Source organism: Triturus cristatus, chromosome 6 (genome assembly GCF_964204655.1).
Source record: "Triturus cristatus chromosome 6, aTriCri1.1, whole genome shotgun sequence".
Taxonomy (NCBI): Eukaryota; Metazoa; Chordata; class Amphibia; order Caudata; family Salamandridae; genus Triturus; species Triturus cristatus.
In genome coordinates this window covers 432,485,178-432,504,673 of record NC_140589.1, presented here as the reverse complement: position 1 = coordinate 432,504,673, position 19,496 = coordinate 432,485,178, and the positions used below count along the sequence as shown (strand labels likewise).

Below are 19,496 nucleotides of genomic sequence, written 5' to 3'. Positions count from 1 at the left end.
ATCTAAGTGCAGCCTTCGATACGGTACTGCACTCAACGCTGCTGTCTCGCCTCGCAGACATGGGAGTGACGGGATCTGCACTGGAATGGATTAAATCCTTTTTAGCTAACAGGAGTTTCCAGGTGCACTGTCCCCCTTATAAATCCTCCCTCAGAAAGCTCAGACATGGAGTTCCTCAAGGCTCCAGTCTGAGCCCTACGCTGTTCAATCTTTATATGGAGCCTTTGGCCCATATTGTGGAAGCCTTTGGAGTGGATATCGTCACATATGCTGACGATACCCAATTAATAATCAAACTTACCCACAACCAGTCAGATGTGGCCACTAATTTTTCTAACTGTATGCTCTCAGTGGCAGGGTGGATGAACAACAACTGTCTACGCCTCAACGGCGACAAAACTGAAATTCTAGTTGTTGGGAAATCCCCCTCCGCTTGGTCACAGGCCTGGTGGCCTACACAACTGGGGGTAACTCCTCAGCCGGTAGAGTCAGTTAGAAACCTGGGGATTATGTTGGAGACTGAGTTTTCCTTTAAGCATCAGATTAGTAAAATCACGGGCAAATGCTTTGGAATACTTAAAACTCTCCGTAAAGTCCTCGAATTACTCCCCATTAGTGCCAGAAAGACACTCATTCATGCCTTAGTCACGCCTCATTTGGACTATGGCAATGCTCTCCTTTTGGGTCTTAGCAAAAAAGGTATTCACCAACTTCAGTGTGTTCAAAATGCCGCCGCACGTATGGTGTTAAACCTCCCACGTAGAGCATCAGGTAAAAAGGCTCTTTATGAACTCCACTGGCTCCCCATTGAGGAGCGAATTAGGTTCAAGGCTCTCTGTTTTGCTCATCGCATAGCTCAGGGTAAAGGCCCTGGCTATTTGCGTAACCTTCTCACCCTCCATCGCCCCGTTTGCAATCTTAGATCTGCTGGAGCCATGTTGTTCCAACTTCCCCGTGTTCGCAAGACCAAGATTGGAGGCGCCTCTTTTAGGTTCTTGGCCTGCAAACACTGGAATAGGCTTCCTCTTGATCTTCGTATGGAGCCTTCCGAAGCAAGATTCCGATTAAAACTGAAAACCCACCTATTCCCGGGTAAAAATTAACTTCTGTGCATTTCGGATTTGGGCCCGCTCCCTGACTTTTTGGGCTTTTAGGGGGAGCAGCAGCATTTGTTAGCTCGGGGACACACTATGGTAGTGTAACCAGGCGCTCTAGAAATGGTTTTATTATTATTATTATTATTATTTAATGGGCTCCATCCATCCTAGGTGGCTACTGTACTTCAAATCCACTCTTGCTTACACCCAGTCTTTTTGAGCAGGAAACCCTGTACTAATTGTAAAGGGTGTAATTGATAGCAGACTTTAAGAGGAACAGCTATCGCCCGGGTATTCAACAGTAATTGATTTAAAATGGTCACAAATTTAGCACATCTCCCCAGCCCCCCAGGTGATCTTCTGCTAAAGCAGAAGGACAATGCCTGTACACTAGAACGAACTCCCTCTGCCAAAAAGATAGGTGTTAGCAGTAGTCTCCTTTGTTGATCTAGGGCAGGGCAACAAATGAAACCATAATTCCTGTTAATTGTAGCATAGCTGGCACTTGATGTCACCCCCTAAACCCACCCAGCACGGGTTAAAATCTTATTGGTAATGCAAGCACTCATGTAAAGGATTTGTTCTAGAGTATTTTCAATAAGATTTTTGTGGCTTCTCAATAGGACTCCATTAGGGGCTGTGCCAGTACTCTACACCGAACGGTCCGTAAGTTCTGTTCCCAGGAAGACTCTTTGATTTGCTTGTTAATAGCGGTCTTCCATGTCCAATATGGGATGACACTGTCCCCCAAGGCAGACACTTCAATCTTAAATAACAGAATGGCCTCATTAAGTTGACTAGACCATGGATTGCCAGGTTTTTCATGAATCGATTATAAAAGATATTTTAACGAACTCTGGGGAGCCGCCCAGCACTTGATAAAATATTTTAACATGGATGTCTTACACTCAATTGATTGAAATACTAACCCTAACTCAAGTCTTAACCTGGAGCGTCGGGCGTGTCGCGGTTGGTGGAACATTTTTGTGTACGCTCTAATGTAATAATTCCAACGCATCATCCAGTATACCAGGGTAGGCAAAATGCCCAAACTGCAGGGCTGGGGTTAAGGTTGCCTTTATTACTTTCAAAATAGGTGAAGCAGAATCACTACTTAAGTAATTTAGTTGACCAATTCCATAAGCAACAGCTGCCACTGTCTTGTTAAGATCTTTAACTTGAGCATCTGCAGAACCAGATTCAGTAAACCACACGCCCAGATATTTATAATGCCTTGCTGTAGTGATGGTCTTACCTTCCAATTGCCAAGTTGACAGCTTCTTTCTTTTGTAACCCCCCCAAATATCAGGACTTTAGTTTTGAACTGATTTACCAATAAATGGTTTGTCTTGTTAAATCTACCCAAAGCATTTTAAGCCCTATGGAAACCTGACTTGGTATGATCCATGACCACGATATCGGCTTATTGAATTATTTGTGTTCATACTGAGCTTAGGGGGAACCAAACTACAACCGTCCAGTCCTTTCCCTAAATCCGCCGTGTACAGATTAAACATGGGTGCCAAAACACAACCCTATTTTAGCCCACGATTTGTTTTTACTTTCTGTATTATTGTTGTTGCACTGGTTTTCACCCGAACCCAGGTCTCTGTATATAGTGATGTAGTGGCTGTTAGCAAGTTCGATGGTACACCCCATCCCACAAACTTCCTCCAGAGAATAGCCGTATCCACTCTGTCAAAAGCTGCAGAGTGGATATGGCTATTCCTCTCTGCAGCTTTTGACTTTAGTCTCCATGGAAAATATTTTCCCTGAGGAAAATTTGCTATTCCACTCCTATAGTTAGGGGTGTTTTGTCTCCAGTGCCCACTCCCAAATAAACATTGGCAAAGACATGGGTCTCACTCTCACCTTTATAATGTGAGTGCCAAGCTACTGGTTCTGCCAATCCTGGTTTGTAACAAACTAAATCCAAAAAAAACCATTTTTTTAAAAAGGTAAATACAAAAAAAAAACTCAAAATGCTGGAATAAAATAAAACATCTTAAGGACCTTAAAAATTGTACATTGAACTCAATATTGTCAATCTTTATAAATCACATAGTCCATTTTTCTTTCAGGAAACTGACCAGAATTAAAAAAAAATATTTTGTATGTATCGGAGCCACGAGAGAAACCCATTGCCAAGGCCTAATTTACTTTCTGCAGGACTAGGAACTGAAAAAAATGCTCCAGACATTTGGTTCACTAAATTTGTCCAGAGAGCACATTTTTTTGCTTACAGGAGAATGGACATCTTCTTTCCAGTCACGGCAAGCACACCTCAAATATCGGTTCAGTGCGTGCAACAACAAGATCCTCCTGAAAGGTTATAAAAGCTGTTGTGTGCCATGGCAAATGCTTTCACCCAATATGTAACATGTATAGGATAAAATAAAAACAACCTTTAAATCTGTTCTTTAGCAAAAATGTTGCTGTGCTATTACACAGGTGCGGCCGGCCCTAATCGGAGGTAGGGGGCAAGAGCACGGGGGGGGGGGGGCGAAGGTTATGCCAAGTAGGGGGTAGGACGCGGTGGAAGCGGCTATGAATTTTTTTAAATTAAAAACATACCTTTTCGCAGCTACATTGACCGTCTCTCCTCCGCAGTCCTCGCTCGCTTTGCCAAAAGGAAGCACACCCAGGCTCCCAGTCAGCCAATCACAACGCTGCCTTAGCAGCGTTGTGATTGGTCTGAGCGCAGTTTTTCAGCGCTCAGACGCTGATGGAGGCCTGTGCATGTTCTCCACGTAGGCTGTAATGCAGCTTGCATGGAGTACATGCCAAGTGCACAAGACTGTTTTGGGTGGCCCGAGAGGGCCGTCCAAGCAATCATTTTGCACCTTAGGAGGGCGCTACCACTTCTCCCCTGCCCCCACACTCAAAGCTGTGGGCGGAAGTAGGAGAAAATAAAATGATAATAATGCTAGTTATTTTATTTTCTGTCTTTCACTGAAAGAAAGCAGTGGGGAGATGCTCCTCCGCCATACCAGAGGAGCCTACACTGCTATTACAGACAAGCTGGGAAGGGTAGAGAACAACACAAAGTGCAGGGGGTATTTAAGGAGAGGGAGGGAGAGAGGGAGAGGGAGAGAGACGCACTCTCAATGAGTGCTGGATCAAGCAGAAAAATAATAGTTCTCTGATAGAAGCATATGAGCGTGATAAGAGAGCCAACCAATAGTAAGTAATGTGGGATTTACGGTAATCAAAGTGCAACGTATTATACACAGCTTAATAAAAGGGGTGTAGTGGCCAGCTGTGTATTCTAAAGGACATTTGCCAATGTTTGAAATCTCCTCCAACCAAGTGCATCTGAAGAGTTAGTTATCCGTGGAGAACCGGTGCCATTAGGTAGTTATCCAACCATTAATGCCATTACAGGCAGTCAGGTAGTTGTACTCCTAAACCTGATTGAAGGGGAAAAAAAACGCCCCTAGCACCAAATGCAAGAAAACAACACCGGGTTGGAAGTTGTAACGCGCATTTGATGAGCGACAGCTTGAAGCGAACTTCATACGCCCACACCTGATAGAAATTAAACATTCAGTTAAGGAAAACATTCACAAGTAAATAAAATGGCAAACGATAACAAAAATGACCAAGAAGTAGGAGGAAAGCCGAAAGCGAATCTAACGCTTGCTCCTCCCAATACGCTCCCCTGTGTAGTCTGAGTAAGTACGCAAAAAAAGCAAATGTAAGTGTGTGTACACCAGCTGCTGGCCTCCATCGCGCCACTACTCTAACGTGAGGAAGGGTGTTCTTTCAAGGTCGAGTGTCGAAAGAAAGAGGAGTGCGTTTGTGTGCAACGTAGTAGCTACAGTACCTTTCTGGTCTCCAAAGATGTGTTGCAAAGCCGCTCCTTGAGCTGCGCCACTCTGTGCATCACAGCACGCGCCCGCGCTTCTGAGGTAGCCATGGCGCTCTGGTTCTCTAGGTGCCGCGTGACCTCTCACTCCTCCACTCTATGGAACTAACCGCTGACGGGGACGTGGCCACGCCCAGTACCTCTCCCAACCACCGGGCCACAGGCTGCCTTTGCTTCGCCATTTATTAGCACCGTGCTCCTGGCGTGATAGACTGTAACTCGGTGAGTAGCTTCTTGTCGTAGGTTTTTAGGGAACACGTAACACCGTGACTTTGGCTAGGAAGAAGGTGGCATATCTTCCTGTGCAACTGGTAACACATAAATATTTACGGCGGCCTAACCCTGTTTAATGTCAGATATTTTATTGAGTAAGATACCCAGGATATCTGAAAGTTTATAATGACTGGGAGCAAATGTTCTACTATTAGAATCCTATTTGTTTCCAAAAGGTGCAGAGTTGTAATCAATCTCGAGATGAACACATTATTGGACCCTTGATGCAGCTAATTTTGATCCCACTTACCCACAGTTTTCTAGTGTTATATTTGAAGGTATTTTCCTACAGGGAGAAACTGGAATTAGCAACTTCATTTTACTTCACTGAAAAGATTTGTGGTAATTTCATCTCTGGAAATTTGTTATATCATTGTCATTTGTGTATTTGATCGCAGAATAGACTTTTATCAAAATGGCAACAATAGGAACAGCATTGTGGAACAACATTTTACATCTTTTGCAGAGATAAGTGCCTGTTCAGTCTACAGTTGGCTCTGGGCAGAATGTGGCTTACCATGATGCACTACAAACTAGAAGAAGGTACAAGCAGCGCATCTACAGATGTAGAGTTGATCTTTTTGCAATGTCTGAAGAACACATTTTAAAGAATTACAGACTTGATTCTCACACAATATTATTCATACTTGACCTTATAACGTGTGATTTAGAGCCCAATAGTAATATTAGAACTGCTGTCCCACCATTGGTTACATTGTTGTCAGTGTTGCATTTTTGTGCAACTAAACTGGTTCTTTTCAAGGAATTGGCGCCATGGCTTCTGGACTCTCTCAGTCTACCTTTAGTAAAATATTGCAGCAAGTATTCAGTGCTATTGTGGAAATGAGCCTTTTTTGGGGCCCATCGGTGCAGGGTTCACCCTTATCTGTCCACGGGTCCTTAAACCAACAAAGAAGAAATTGGCACTGAAGCTGAAATATCAAACAACAGGTTTATTCATCACTCATGAGTGGGACTACATCAATACAGAGCCCTCAGGAACTGTATGAGGTAGTACATTGAAGTCACAGAACACAGGCCTTATATTCAGCTTTTTCTGCCCAGTAAGCATTGAGACTCAAAGGGGAGGTACAGGCATACACAGGAATAGCTATTGACAAATATGGGCGGACAAGAATCACTTGGCCAGCAGAGTGGGAGGGGAAACCAGAACTGCTTACATCAGTCAGCTATAGATGCTAGGACTCTCTGTCTACCCTTGTGGAGCTCTACAAAATCTGAAGGATTGATTATTCAAAGTGAAGCCGAACAAATAACGGCTGTCAGGATGAATAGGGATGGAGAAAAATGCATTTTTCAAATCTACTACCCTGAATGTAGTTGCAGTAGAAGGAATCATAGTAAGAAGTGTTGTGATGTCAGAAACAACCGGGTATTGAGGCACTACTATCTTATTGACCTCTCGTAAGTCAATGATAAATCTATAGATTTTAGAATCAGTGTATTTTTTCAAAATGGGAAGAATAGGGCTATTACAGGTATTGTAGGGGACTTCTTCCACAACCCCCACTCTGATCAAATCCTGAACAATGTGTATCAATGCCTCTTCACCTTCTCGAGAGATTTTATATTTGGGCAATCGAGGCAATGAAGCACCGTCCTTTACTTGAATATGTACTGCTGGAATAACCATCTGACCCACATCAGTATCTGATTTAGCCCACAAGGTACTAGGTAGCGATGCCAAAGCAATATCTTCTTTAATAAGGCAAGACCTCCCAACCATTGGATAGTTTTCCTTCAGAATGACACGTACACCTTCTGGGAAACAACGTATTGTAGCACAAAAATGTTTAAGCATATCGAGACCCACAATGTCATCTGGTGTGTTAGGGGAAAGCAGTAATGGACATGCAGCAGTGAAGTTACCAAGACTAAATGCAAGTGGCTGTGACAGTGGGCTAAGGGAAGGTGTCCCATCAAATCCTATTGATGTTATCGTTGTGCCAGATGGGGGAGCCCTAGGAACCAATTGTTTAGATAGAGCACTACAAGTAGCTCCTGTACCAACCAGAAAGCGATCAGTAGAACCTAAGACATTTGCATCGACATAGGGACCCCTTTGATCTACTGGGACCTCAACCGGTTCCGAACCCCATCCTAGGCATTCCTATGCATAATCAGAATCCTTAGGATCATTGATCGAATAATCAGACATTTGATATTGATTTCGTCTGTCAAAAGTATTAAAAGAATTTGGATTCTGTGCAACTGCCTCAAATCTAGCATGACTATCCATGCCTCCCCTATTACCGGAGTTCCCGGGACGACCTCTTGTGTTCCCTCTACCCCGCTGATACTGCTGACCTCGCAAAAGGGGGCACTTAAAGTGCCAATGTCCAATCTCCTTACAATAAGCACACTGATCAGAAGACAGAGTTGCTCGCGGGAAAGGTGGTGCACCAGGGTGATACATCGCACGTCCACCTCTAAATGATGGACCATAAACTTGAGCCAACATAACTTTCGTCTTTAAATCCTTAACCTTTTTATCCTCCTTGCCTTTCGCTTCCAATTCCTGATGCTCAAATACTGGTAGAAAAAAGAGAGCTGCCTGGGAACTACTGTAAATCTATCTTAAACTATGTGTATTTCTATATCTTCAGTGCACATTCAAACATTCATAGAAAGCACCTAAAATATTCCTGTATGAACCCAACAAACAAGTATCGGCAGTTTATTTTCATTTTAAAGAGGAGACGGGTGGCGACGGCAGTAACGGACGTGCAGTGACCTCTATACACCACAGACTAAGGTGTGCAATTGTGGATACCTGCATGATACCTGCGGTATTTAGGATCAGTGGGAAGAATTAGGCCTCGATCCACGTCGTATTTTTCACCACCCATAAAGATACCTTAACGCATACCGAGTGAGGAAGTTACTAGCACATACAATGCAGTAAACTTGAATTGAATATATATGGTTGGATCCCCGAATATGTGGAAGGACATAGATAAATTTGTCCACATATATACATAGAACAAGTGGCACCATGATTGTGTCTACAAGGATCTTTTATCGTTGAGCCATTTAGCCCTGTAAGTGACGCATCATTATTGTGATAACGACTAGGTTCATGAGTTACATGTCAGCTATAGGAGAGAGAAGTATTGTTTATGTCCTGATGAAGGTGGAGTTTCAATAAATTATCGCCACCGAAACGCGTCGACTCTCTCGTTTGGTATATGGTTATATCCAAGGAACCTCTTTATGTCCAATAGTATTATAAATTGATGGACTGATGAATTTGTCTTGAGTGATTCTCTTTGGAGTAACCCTATTTTGATGTTTTGATTTCTTTACACTTCATTTGTCTCTCATGATTTTTTTTTTTTTTTAACCAACTTTGTATTTATTGAGAGGTGAGGTTAGTCAGATTACACAGCTGTGTGCCTACAACCACGTGGACGGCAGCGGAGAAAGTACAGTTTCATAAGGCAAATGCAATAAAACAGAGCATGTCTCAGATACCTCACATCATAGGTCCAGCCGTATACTCTATGCCCAGGGTCTTCCCCCCTCCCTCTGGACCTTACGCCCCTCCATCTCCCTAATATGCACCTTCAGTGAAGTACCTGTAACCTTGTCCCGTCAGCCGCGCCCCAGCCCAGTGCATCACACCCAGCGTGCCCGTCACCCCAAAACATGCCTGCAGCCGTGTTCACACCAGCCGGGGAAGCAGACAGAGCAAGTGCAGCTGGTAGTGCAGTCTAGTCTCTAGCGGGAGTCCAGCGAGATGAAGCCAGAAGGGCACAGTTCCAAGTCCAGTGTTTATCACTACCCTGCCCAGGACAGGTATTTGTTGCTCTCTAAACCAAGCTTATGCTAGCTTCATTTGCCATGACACAGACATTTCTGACAGCGCATTGCAATATTCCCGGCCTAACTCGCAACCCTCAGGAGGACTGGGCTGGCTGGCATAGTGCCGCCGCTCTGTGGCACCAAGGCACTATCGCATCACTCAACCTCCATAAGTCCAGGAGAAAGGACAAACCAGAAAAACGAAGGGGGGAAGAGGTGGGAGAAGAGGGGTGGAGCGCCGAAGGCAAAAGGGGGAATCTGGCGGAAGGACAGGGAGCACAGGGCCTCGCTGCCCTTATTCAGCTCATCTCACTTAACCTGGGCAGGCTGCCCCCCGGGGGCCCATAGTACCCTTGAGGTGATGTGTGACTGTGCAGTGGGGAAGTAAGACCATAGCGCATTCACCTGGAATTAGGAACCCTCCGACGAAAAGGGCAGCAGCCCCGCGGACTGCAACAGTACCCCCGGGTTCATCGGGCGAATCCCATCATCGAACAACTTTAGGGCCCGCAGTCTCGGCGGCTGCAACCTAGCATGCTCTATCCTACCCAAATGTTCCACCAAGGGATTCCAGAGGGTCCTGAACCTAGTTTCCCTGAACTGAAGGCGGGCCGTGAGCAGCTCCATCGCCATCACCTGCCAGAGGCGGGTAAACCACACGTTAATGGAAGGCTTCTCCGCCTTCTTCCAATATACCGCTACTGTTTGCTTTGCTGCGCCCAACATGTGAAGGCTCAAATGCCAATCACGACCCGTCATAGCCCGCCTTGAAGTTGGTCGGAGGCCCAAAACGATCGTGAGCGGGTCCTCCGGCAGGGGGTAGCCCAGCACCCGTTTAATGTGGCTGAGGACTTCCTTCCAATAGGTAGTCATACGCGGACACGTCCACCAAACATGGATGAAGTCTCCCAACACTTGAGTACAGCGCCAACATAGCGGGGCACCTTGGGGAACATCTTCTGGAGTTGGACAGGAGTATAGTACCACTGGGTCATCACCTTGTAGGCCGATTCCTGCTGGGGTATGCTACGGAAAGTTTTGGGGATATCGCTCCAAAGCCTTGCCCACTGAGCAGGAGTAATCCCGAGCCGGAGAGGTTCTGCCATCGTATTTGGTATGGGTGGGGACCAAGATGCTGTGTACGCTGAAGCACCTTGTAAATGCTGGAAATGAGGCCCCTATATGTACCAAATGTGCGCGCCAAGTGTTCAAACGGGGTGTAAGGCCGTGTGGCCGCCTGCGCCAGCGAGGAGCCCTGCACCCAGTGCCGAAGTTGTATATATTGGAATTTGTCCTTTTCCGTCAGTCCAAATTCCCGTTGGCATTGTGTGAAGGATTTGAATTCTCCCCCCACAAAGAGATTTCGGATCGTCCTACAACCGCATTCAGTCCAATTCTCAAAGTAGGGCGGGCGGCAGGCTGGCGGGAACTGCGGGTTGCGAGCTATGGGGGTGTGGGGGGAGGGGAAAGTGGTGAGGCCCCTGCGGATCGCCACCCTGTCCCAGATCTCCAAGACCGACTTAGTGGGGACCGCCATGTATGCGCTGCGGTGGCGCGCCACTCGGGGCAGCCAAGCGTGATCCCAGATCGGGCGACATGTAACTGCCCTGTCCATGTGGAACCAGATTTTTTCGCTTTCCCACGCCCCCCATTCCAGAACAAAGCGGAGGTGCGACGCCCAGTAGTAGTCCAGTAGATTAGGACAGGCAAGACCACCCCTGTCCCGGGCGAGCTTTAGTATTTTGTTAGAGAATCGCGGTTTCTTACCTCCCCAAATGAAGGAGATCAGATCCCGTTGTAGTCCTTGGATATAGTGTTCCGGTATGGGTGTTGGCAGGGTCTGAAAAAGATAGAGAATCTTTGGCAATACGGACATCTTAATTGCGTTGAGGCGGCCAAGCCAGGAGAGCGGCAGAGCTTTCCAGGTGCGCAAGTCGTCTAAAACCGAGCGCTTGCACTCCTGCCAGTTGGCCTGCGTCCAGGTGGCTAGGTCCGGTGTCAGGTTAAGGCCAAGGTATCTCACTGAGCTGCTCGCCCATTGGTATGGGGCACAAGTCTGTAACGCTGCAACCTCCGCCTCCGGAATCGTGAGATTAAGCACTCAGGACTTTGTGTGATTAATTTTTAGCCCAGAGGCACGCTCGTAGGCTTGAAGCAACGAGTGCGCTGCTGGAAGCGCGGTTGAGGGAGCAGACAGCGTGAGAAGAAGATCGTCGGCAAAGAGTGCGATCTTGTGGTCTCGGTCCCTAAGGGAAATGCCCTTGACATCCGGAAACTGGCGAATGAGAATAGCAAGCGGCTCCACTACTAAGGCAAAAAGCAGAGGCGACAGGGGGCAACCCTGCCGAGTACCCCTACAGATGGGAAAGGGCTGTGTAAGCTGACCATTCACTCGCACTCTAGCCGCGGGGGAGACATAGGGAGCCATAATGCGTGCCTCCATTTTAGGTCCGAGGCCTATTTTCCGTAAAACTGCTCGGAGGAACGCCCTGTTCACCCGGTCAAATGCCTTTTCAGTGTCGAGTGACAAGAGGCAAGCCGGGATTCCCCAATGCCTGGCCTTCCCTACAATGTGGGCTATGCGACATACATTGTCTGCGCCCTGGCGTTGGTGTATGGACCCCACCTGGTCCGGGTCAACATGGTGAGGCAGGTGGGCGCCGAGGCGTTTGGCAAGAATTTTGGTATACAGTTTGAGATCTGTATTCAGTAGGGCTATGGGCCGGTAAGAGGAGCAGAGGGTGGGGTCCTTCCCTGGCTTTGGTATGAGGGTGATCTCAGCCATCGCCATATCTGGAGATGGCCCTCCCGATTCCGCAAATGAATTAAATAGCCGTAGGAGGTACGGTTGCAGCTGCGGCAGGAAGGTATGGAAAAACGCCACCGGGAGCCCATCTGGCCCAGGTGTTTTGCCCAATGGGAGGTCTCTCAGAGCGCCCGCTATTTCCTCCATTGTGATAGGCTCCTCCAGGAGCTCGGAGTGGTGTTTACTCGGTGGCTCCCAATCACACTCCCCCAGAGCTGCCGAGATCAATGCGGGGTCCGGCGGGTCACCCACGTAAAGAGAGGAGTAATAGTCGTGGAACGCTTGGAGCTTCGCAGCTTCAGTGGTCACCCAGGTTCCCCCTGCAGCTTTGCGATATGAGCCTTGGCCGCCCGCGTACGTAAGCGCCGCACGAGAACAGCGCCCACCTTATCCCCGCCTTCGTAAAAACGCTGTCGGAGCGCGAGTAGCGCTCGTTCCGCCTTGTTCGTCCTATGCGCCTGTAGCTGACCCCGGAGGACCGCCAAACGCCGCTTATGGGCCGCCAATGGGCGGTCCTGATCCATCTTTTCCAGCGTCTTAATTTCACGGGCAAGCCTAGTTTCGTACAGTTGGGCCTCCCGCGTCCGAGCGACAGCTATAGCTGTGAGGGTGCCCCGTATCGTGGCCTTGAAGGCATCCCATACGAGGGGAAGAGGGGTCTCTGGCAGATCATTGTTCTCGAAGTACTCCAGTATGGCCGCCTGGAGTTCCTCCCTGTCAACCGGGTCCCGCAGGACGTGGTCCGGGAACCGCCAGCGGCGTGAGCCGAGTGCGCGAGTAAGGCGCTCGTGGAGCAACACTTCCACATGGGCGTGGTCGGAGACTGAGATATTCGAGTGTGATGCCGACATAGTGTCTTTAAGCAAGAGGTGGGAGACAAAGAGCATATCGATGAGGGAGTAGAAGCGGTGCGCGTGTGAATAATAGGTGTAATCCTTCAGCCCCGGGGAGTGATAACGCCAGACATCTACCAAGTTCAGAGCAGTAAGGGATTTTTTCACTGTGGCCGACAGGGCCCCCACCCCATGAAAGCCTCCCCCACAACAATCCAGCTCCGCGTCCCACACCAAGTTGAAGTCGCCCCCTACTATAAGGTCCGAACTCACCGACTCGAGGTACTCCCGGATTACCCCGCGCAGAAAGGCGTCTTGACCCTGATTGGGGGCGTAGAGGTTGCAAAGTGTAAGCATGCGGCGTCCCCTCGTTAGCTCAACCCTCAGGAACCGGCCCTCGGTGTCCCTACGAACCTGCACATCCCCATGCAGAAATCCCGCCCGACAGAAGATAGCGACCCCTGCTGTCTTAGTGGCTGCTGAAGACCAAAACCTATGAGGAAAGCGCGGGTGGGCCATTTGAACTACGTCAGCTTTGAGGAGATGCGTCTCCTGCAGAAAAACTATGTCAGCGCTCTGTTGTAACAAGTATCTCCAGATCTGGTGTCGTTTGCTAGGTGAGTTGAGCCCCTTCACATTCAGAGAGAACCTTCCAGGAGGGTACTGTAGTCATGGGCACTGATCTACTGGTGCAATTATCCCCACCGTAGTCCCCAACCCACCCACGGGTCCCCCCCGCCAGAGGGTTAGGAAGAAGAAAGGGAGAGAAGGGGGAGGGTAGGTTCGGAAATAAAAACTGAAACCACAAAACGGCCAACAAGGCCTATTCCAGTCTAGGGAGTGGCCAGGCACAGTGGCACAGGCTATCCCGGAGATGTCACTCTCCCAAGAATAGGAGTGGGGGTCCGTCGGCACTTTCGCCATTCACCAAGTACACCGGGGGGGCTCCGGGCCGCCGACCCACACTTGGAGCCGCAGTGTCGACTGAGGAGGGCAGCCATCTCTTCCATCCCACAGGAGGTGGCCGTGACCCTGAAGTGAGGCCAACACACATTTCTGATTGAACAGACAGCAAGCCCCCCCCTCCCGGGAGGCCTGCGTCATGAACTGCGTTGCAAACAGGGCAGCTCACTGGGGGGCGGGCTCCTGCGATCCCGCTGGCGATGAGCCCGCTTCCAAAGACCGAATGTGTCGTATTATGTCCTGCTTGTCCCGTGATGATCGGCTAGCAGCAGGGGAGGGAGATCGTCCCGGACGGCGCACCCTGGACCAGCTAGGCCTGAGCGGGACACGTGACCCTGCAGCACGTCGCACCGGGCTGGCCGGCGGGGAGTCCGGGATCTGAAGCAGCTGCGCCGCCTCCCTGTAGGAACGCAGCACCCGGTGCCGGGATTCCCATTGGAATATGAGGGCGAAGGGGTGACCCCATTGATAACGGATGTTGAGGTCTCGCAGCTTGTCTGTGATCGGCCTGAAAGCCCTCCGGCGCCGGAGGGTCGTGGGGGCCAGGTCCTGGAACAGTTGGATCGAGGCACCTTTATACATGATTTCGGGCTTGTCCCGGGTTGCCTTGAGAATGGCTTCCTTTTCGACAAAGAAGTGGACCCGCGTCAGGATATCGGGGACGAGTCCAGGTCTCCCAGGCGGTCCGGAGACCCTGTGGGCCCGGTCTAAGGCCGGCGGTGAGGCATCGTCGTCCCCCCGGAGTTCATGAAGGAGATCCGCCACGAATGTCATGATATCCGCCCCCTCCGCTCCAATCGGGACGCCTCGAATGCGGATGTTGTTGCGGCGCCCCCTATTTTCCAAATCCTCCTGCCGGATCTGGAGTTCAACATTCTGCTCCTCTAGGGTCGTTATCCGCTGCCAAAGGCGTTCCTGGTCCTCTGTGCGAGCATCCAGGGTCTTCTCCATGTCATCCACTCTGTCCCCAAGCTCCCCCACGTCCCTCCGAAGCTCCTTAACGCAGGCCTGGTTCTCCGTGCTCAGCGAGCCTATTTCAGACTTGAGGTCCTGCATGAAGAGCGCCATAAAGGACTGTGTCACCAGCTCCGCCGATGTCCCGGCCCCCAACGCTGGGGAGCCCGCCGGTGCCACTCCAGGCTTATTCCAGACGTCCTTCACCGTGGTGTCTTTAGAGGACGCCGGTGGTTCCTTCCCTGGTTTAGTGCGCGTCATTGTGCAGCCCTGCGTCGCCCCCACAGGAGGACCCCCACTGCAGGCCGACTAGACCACTCAGGGCAACCACCCGGCAGGCCAGCCGGTATCCAGAGGCTCACGGGCAAGACAGCGTAGCGTCTGACTCGAGGTCGTTCTCCACTCCGGGCCACGTGCCCTGGCCACAGCGTCGTAAGGCGAGTACTCCAGGTGCAGCGGGGAACAGGGCGCCGGGGTCCGCACAGACACAGACCACCCTCAGGGCGTGGGCGCCGCTAGTCCCCCATCCCACGAAGCTCCGTCTCAGGGCCTCCCCCGCTCGGGCAGCGGATGCCGCGGAGTCTCCGGGTAAGGAGGTGTGCCGCCCCCTCAACAGCCCCTGCTCAGCGCCCCCAGGGGATCCCGGCTTACCCCCTCAGAAGGCCAACACCGGCTGTTCATCACTTAGGGGCGAGCGCTTCTTTCCCCATGCAGGGGGAGCCCAGCAGCAGGCAGATCCCACGGCCCAAGGCCCCACCAGCATCGCGCAACTCAGCCCTACTCCACACCAGAGTCCAGGAGAGGAGGCAATCCAACGGGCGGGGGCACCACCATTCCAAGGCGACGTGCCCGACAGGGGCCCCAAGTCACCCCCAGTGCAGGGCGGAGGCGCGCCCTGCCAGGCAGGCCCGGGGCGTACTCGGGGAACAGTCGTGGGCCCAGCACTCGGGCGCGTGTCTGAGATCCGGGGCGGCAGCACCACAGCAAGCTACCATGCAGGGGACCAGCTGAGATGCCCTTGACCAAGGGCTCCAGTCGCGCGCTCCAAGGCAAGCCCCTTCACAACTCCGGGCGCCTCAACAGCTCCGTCGTCCCCAGTGCAGGCAGCACTCCCAGGGGTCCTCTGAAGCAGGCCTCACATCAGCCGAGGTTTCCCCCGCCACCGCAGGCCGTCCTCCCCCGCAGCAGCTCGTGTGAGCAGAAGCTCGGGCCGAAATCGCCCGCCGACCTCCTCACCTCAGTCCAGGCCTCTCAAGCTGTGTCGCTGATGGCTCCAGCCCCCGGCAGCAGAAACTGTCTCCTCCTCTGCGCCGCGGTGCCAGGGGCACAAAATGGCGGGCTTGCCCTCGCCCTCCGGGGCAGCCCCTCCAGCGTCTCCGCCTCCAGCCAGCGCCGAGGTCTCCCAACTGCTGCTTCCAGACTTCCTCGTCCCCGCCCAGGACGGCGAGGTGGTTCCGCCGGCGGGCCCGGGCACCCGGTCTGTCCGTGTAGGCACTCCGCAGCACACAGGAGAGGGACGATCAAAATGGCGGTCGCCTCTGCCTCGCCCGGGGCCTCTCCCCGGCTCCGATCTCAGGCGCCGCTATCTGTAAGCCCCAGGCTTACCAACTCAGCCGGAGGCAGCCCGCTTCCCTCCGCCGTTGTCTCACCCCCAGATGAGGCATCTCCCCAGCCGCTAGGTCGCTGTTTAACGCTAGTTTCTCCGGCGGTGGCCTGGAGCCCCGGCAGCTCTCGTCTCACTCCATGAACAGCTTGGACACGCCCCTCTCATGGTTTTTTATTGTTGCTTATAATCTTGATGTATTGTATATTTATTATGTTTTTATATTAAAAAGAGTTTTTAATTATGATGTATCAATACATAAATGTTTTATTGTATTGATTTGAGTCCCTTATCCTTGTGTGCATGATAGCTGTTTGTTGGGTTCATACAGGAATGGTTTAGATGCTTCCTATGAATGTTTGAATGTGCACCGAAGATATAGAAATACATGTAGTTTAAGATAGATTTACAGTAGTTCCAAGAGAGCCCTTGTTTTTCTACCTCTGGTACCCTGTCTCTTGGCAAGTGGGGTCGCTCCCTTCTTTTCATTCACATGCTCAAAATACTGGGCCATAGTCAAAAGGGAGACGGGGGAAGACGTAGTCCATGAACTCTCGCTGGCCTTTAGGCGACTAGCTATTTCTGGCAACATGTTCGCTACAAATTTGTCGCCGAACAGATGCTTACCCGTGTCATCTGTCAACAACTGTCCACTAAAGTCATGAAAAGTCTCTTCAGATCGGGTAAAGAAGTCTGAAACTGACTTATCTGCTTTCTGCTTACAGGACGCTAACGTAGTCCAATCTATCTTCTTAGGGGGTATAAGAGTTTTCAACTTAATCACGATGGCTTTGGGAGATCGAATATCTCCTGTTGTGGTTTCTACGCAGGCTCCCTAGCCGCGTCCTTTTCCACCAAGTGCACCCAAGTATCACCGTAAGTTGTACTATCATCTACCTTCCTAATTAATCTCCACATATCAGGGGGTAAAATCAGTCCAAAAAACATGTCAATATCTGGCAGATTCACAGTACAGGAGCTAATAGCTCCTTCCACTTCTTCATAAAAAGCGACAGGTTTTTTCTGTGGATCAGGCAAAGCAGCTTTAAGAGCCATAATGTCTGCTCTACTCCAAGGAGTATAAACCCAATTATAGACAAAATATCCTTTTGCATCATCTGAATCTTTGTCATCATTTGTGCCTGCACCCTTTGGGGGAACATACGAAGGTGCAGCTTCACGCATCGGTTTCACAGTGTCTACATGACCCTGTAGCTCCTTCTTGTCGCACAGAGGTCTGAACTGTTTGTTCAGTTGTAGCTTTAGCAGCTGCTTTTTTCTCTTCTCGCAGACGGAATGTATCAATTCGCAATTTAACAACTTGCCTAATGAGGTCAGGTAACTGTGAAAGAAGAAAAGTGCCCTCATGTAATTGTTTATGATCAGAATTGATATCAGAGGGCCCTAAATCGTCAGAATGTTTTCTAAAACTGGATATCACTTCCTCAGCACACATATCAACAAAATGTAACTGCTCTAAATCTTTCCACTGCTGAACCATTGCTAGAATTTCTGGAGTAGAGGCACTCCCATGAGCTGCTTTACGAGCAGCAGATCTAAGAGTGGCCATGCGTTCAGTAGTTAAAGTAGAGCGAGTTGTTCGCCCGACATCCTTATCGTTATCCTTTTCTTCTGAAGAAAAATGCTCCTCATCAGAATCGTCATTCTTAGGGGCACTAGGGAATATATATACGGTGGCAGAGGTCGATCTAATAAAATGCTGTCATCCTAAGGTTTATTAAGTATAGGGTAAACGGGGCACCTAACAGGGTACTGGCCAGTTACCTCTAAACAACGCTCCCTATCTTCTTTCTCTCTTATTTCCTCCATCTCTTTATTTTTAATTCCAACGCTTTTTGGTAGATAGTCTTGCGTCGTTCTTTTTCTTCTATAGCTTCTTCTTTTCTCACTCTCTCATGCACTTCTTTCTCCCGCATTCGTACACAATCAAACATATCTGGACGACTTTTACGTTGAAATACACACTACTCTACATACTGAATCTTTTTAACATCAAATGACCCATTTACTGGCCATTGTAGATCAGGATCCTTTTTGATATATTTGTTTCACAGTGTACTATACATTATGGAAGAAATACCGTATTTGACATACATATGCCTATTGGGTGTGCCCTCTGGGGGAGCTGGCTGACTTTTTTCTAAATACCTTTTGGTACCACCAAGACAGCAACACAACCTGCGAAGTGTGCTGGAAACAGGCATGACAGAAATATTATAGTAAATATAATCTTATCAGTTAAATAGTACTATCCCCAAATATAGTACCGATCCAAATATACCCAAAATAGAGACAAATCTCCTCATTACCTGCCCCTTTTTATTGCAATAAAAAGAATCAAACCAAACCAGACTCTTGGCCAAGCAAACCCAAAATCAAGAGTGTCGCTTCAACGACCTTACCAAACAAAAGTCTCCTGCCTCCAACTGCCAATCTTTTGTGTGACCTAATGGTCTCTGGAAACATGCGCTAAAGGAAGTCTCAGTCAGGACCGGCCACAACCTGGAGGGTCAAATTAGAAAAACCGGAAAGACACGTCGGTCTGCAAAGACAAAGTACCTCCTCGTGCAGGGTACCTCCTCAGTAGAATTTTATTCCTTTGTCAAAACCACTCCTTCGGCGGCCACGTCTCTGATGAGCCCCACGAGCCGGGCGCCAAACTGTGGAAATGCGTCTTTTTAGGGGCCACCAGTGCAGGATTCACCCTTATCTGTCCACGGGTCCTTAAACCAACAATGAAGAAATTGGCACTGAAGCTGAAATATCAAACAACAGGTTTATTCATCACTCATGAGTGGGACTACATCAATACAGAGCCCTCAGGAACTGTATGAGGTAGTACATTGAAGTCACAGAACACAGGCCTTATATACAGCTTTTTCTGCACAGTAAGCATTGAGACTCAAAGGGGAGGTACAGGCATACACAGGAATAGCTATTGATAAATATGGTCGGACAATCACTTAGCCAGCAGAGTGGGAGGGGTAAACCAGAACTGCTTACATCAGTTAAAATAGTCTGACAGTTACACTCTAAGACAGGTGCATTCTAGCAGCTACATGCCTTTCTGAGCATATATTGCTCTGGCTCAGTGCTGAAGGAGTTAACTATAGTTGATGACTCAAGCAGAATAGAAAAGCAGGCAACAGTGAAGAAAGAAGAAGCACATGGCGAGCACGTTGCTTAACTAAAATGGCTGCCACAATCAAAATGGCTTCAGCTCATGCTTACAGCAATCTCTGTTGATTCCCAC

General features: G+C 49.4%; 1 protein-coding gene and 1 long non-coding RNA gene across 2 annotated transcripts in view; one reads left to right on the top strand and one right to left on the bottom strand.

Annotated features, from left to right (window-relative positions):
• The window catches only part of LOC146817266 (elongin-A-like), a 522,392-nt gene extending 517,268 nt beyond the window's left edge, over window positions 1-5,124 (bottom strand). Inside the window, exon 1 of the mRNA XM_085610852.1 lies at window positions 4,924-5,124. Coding sequence (XP_085466978.1) covers window positions 4,924-5,016 — 93 coding nt within the window. The 5' untranslated portion in view covers window positions 5,017-5,124. The remainder of the gene's footprint in view (window positions 1-4,923) is intronic.
• Window positions 5,079-19,496, top strand: part of LOC146817265 (uncharacterized) — a 78,015-nt gene continuing 63,597 nt past the window's right edge. The window contains exon 1 of the long non-coding RNA XR_014962961.1: window positions 5,079-5,187. This is a non-coding gene — a long non-coding RNA (uncharacterized LOC146817265). The remainder of the gene's footprint in view (window positions 5,188-19,496) is intronic.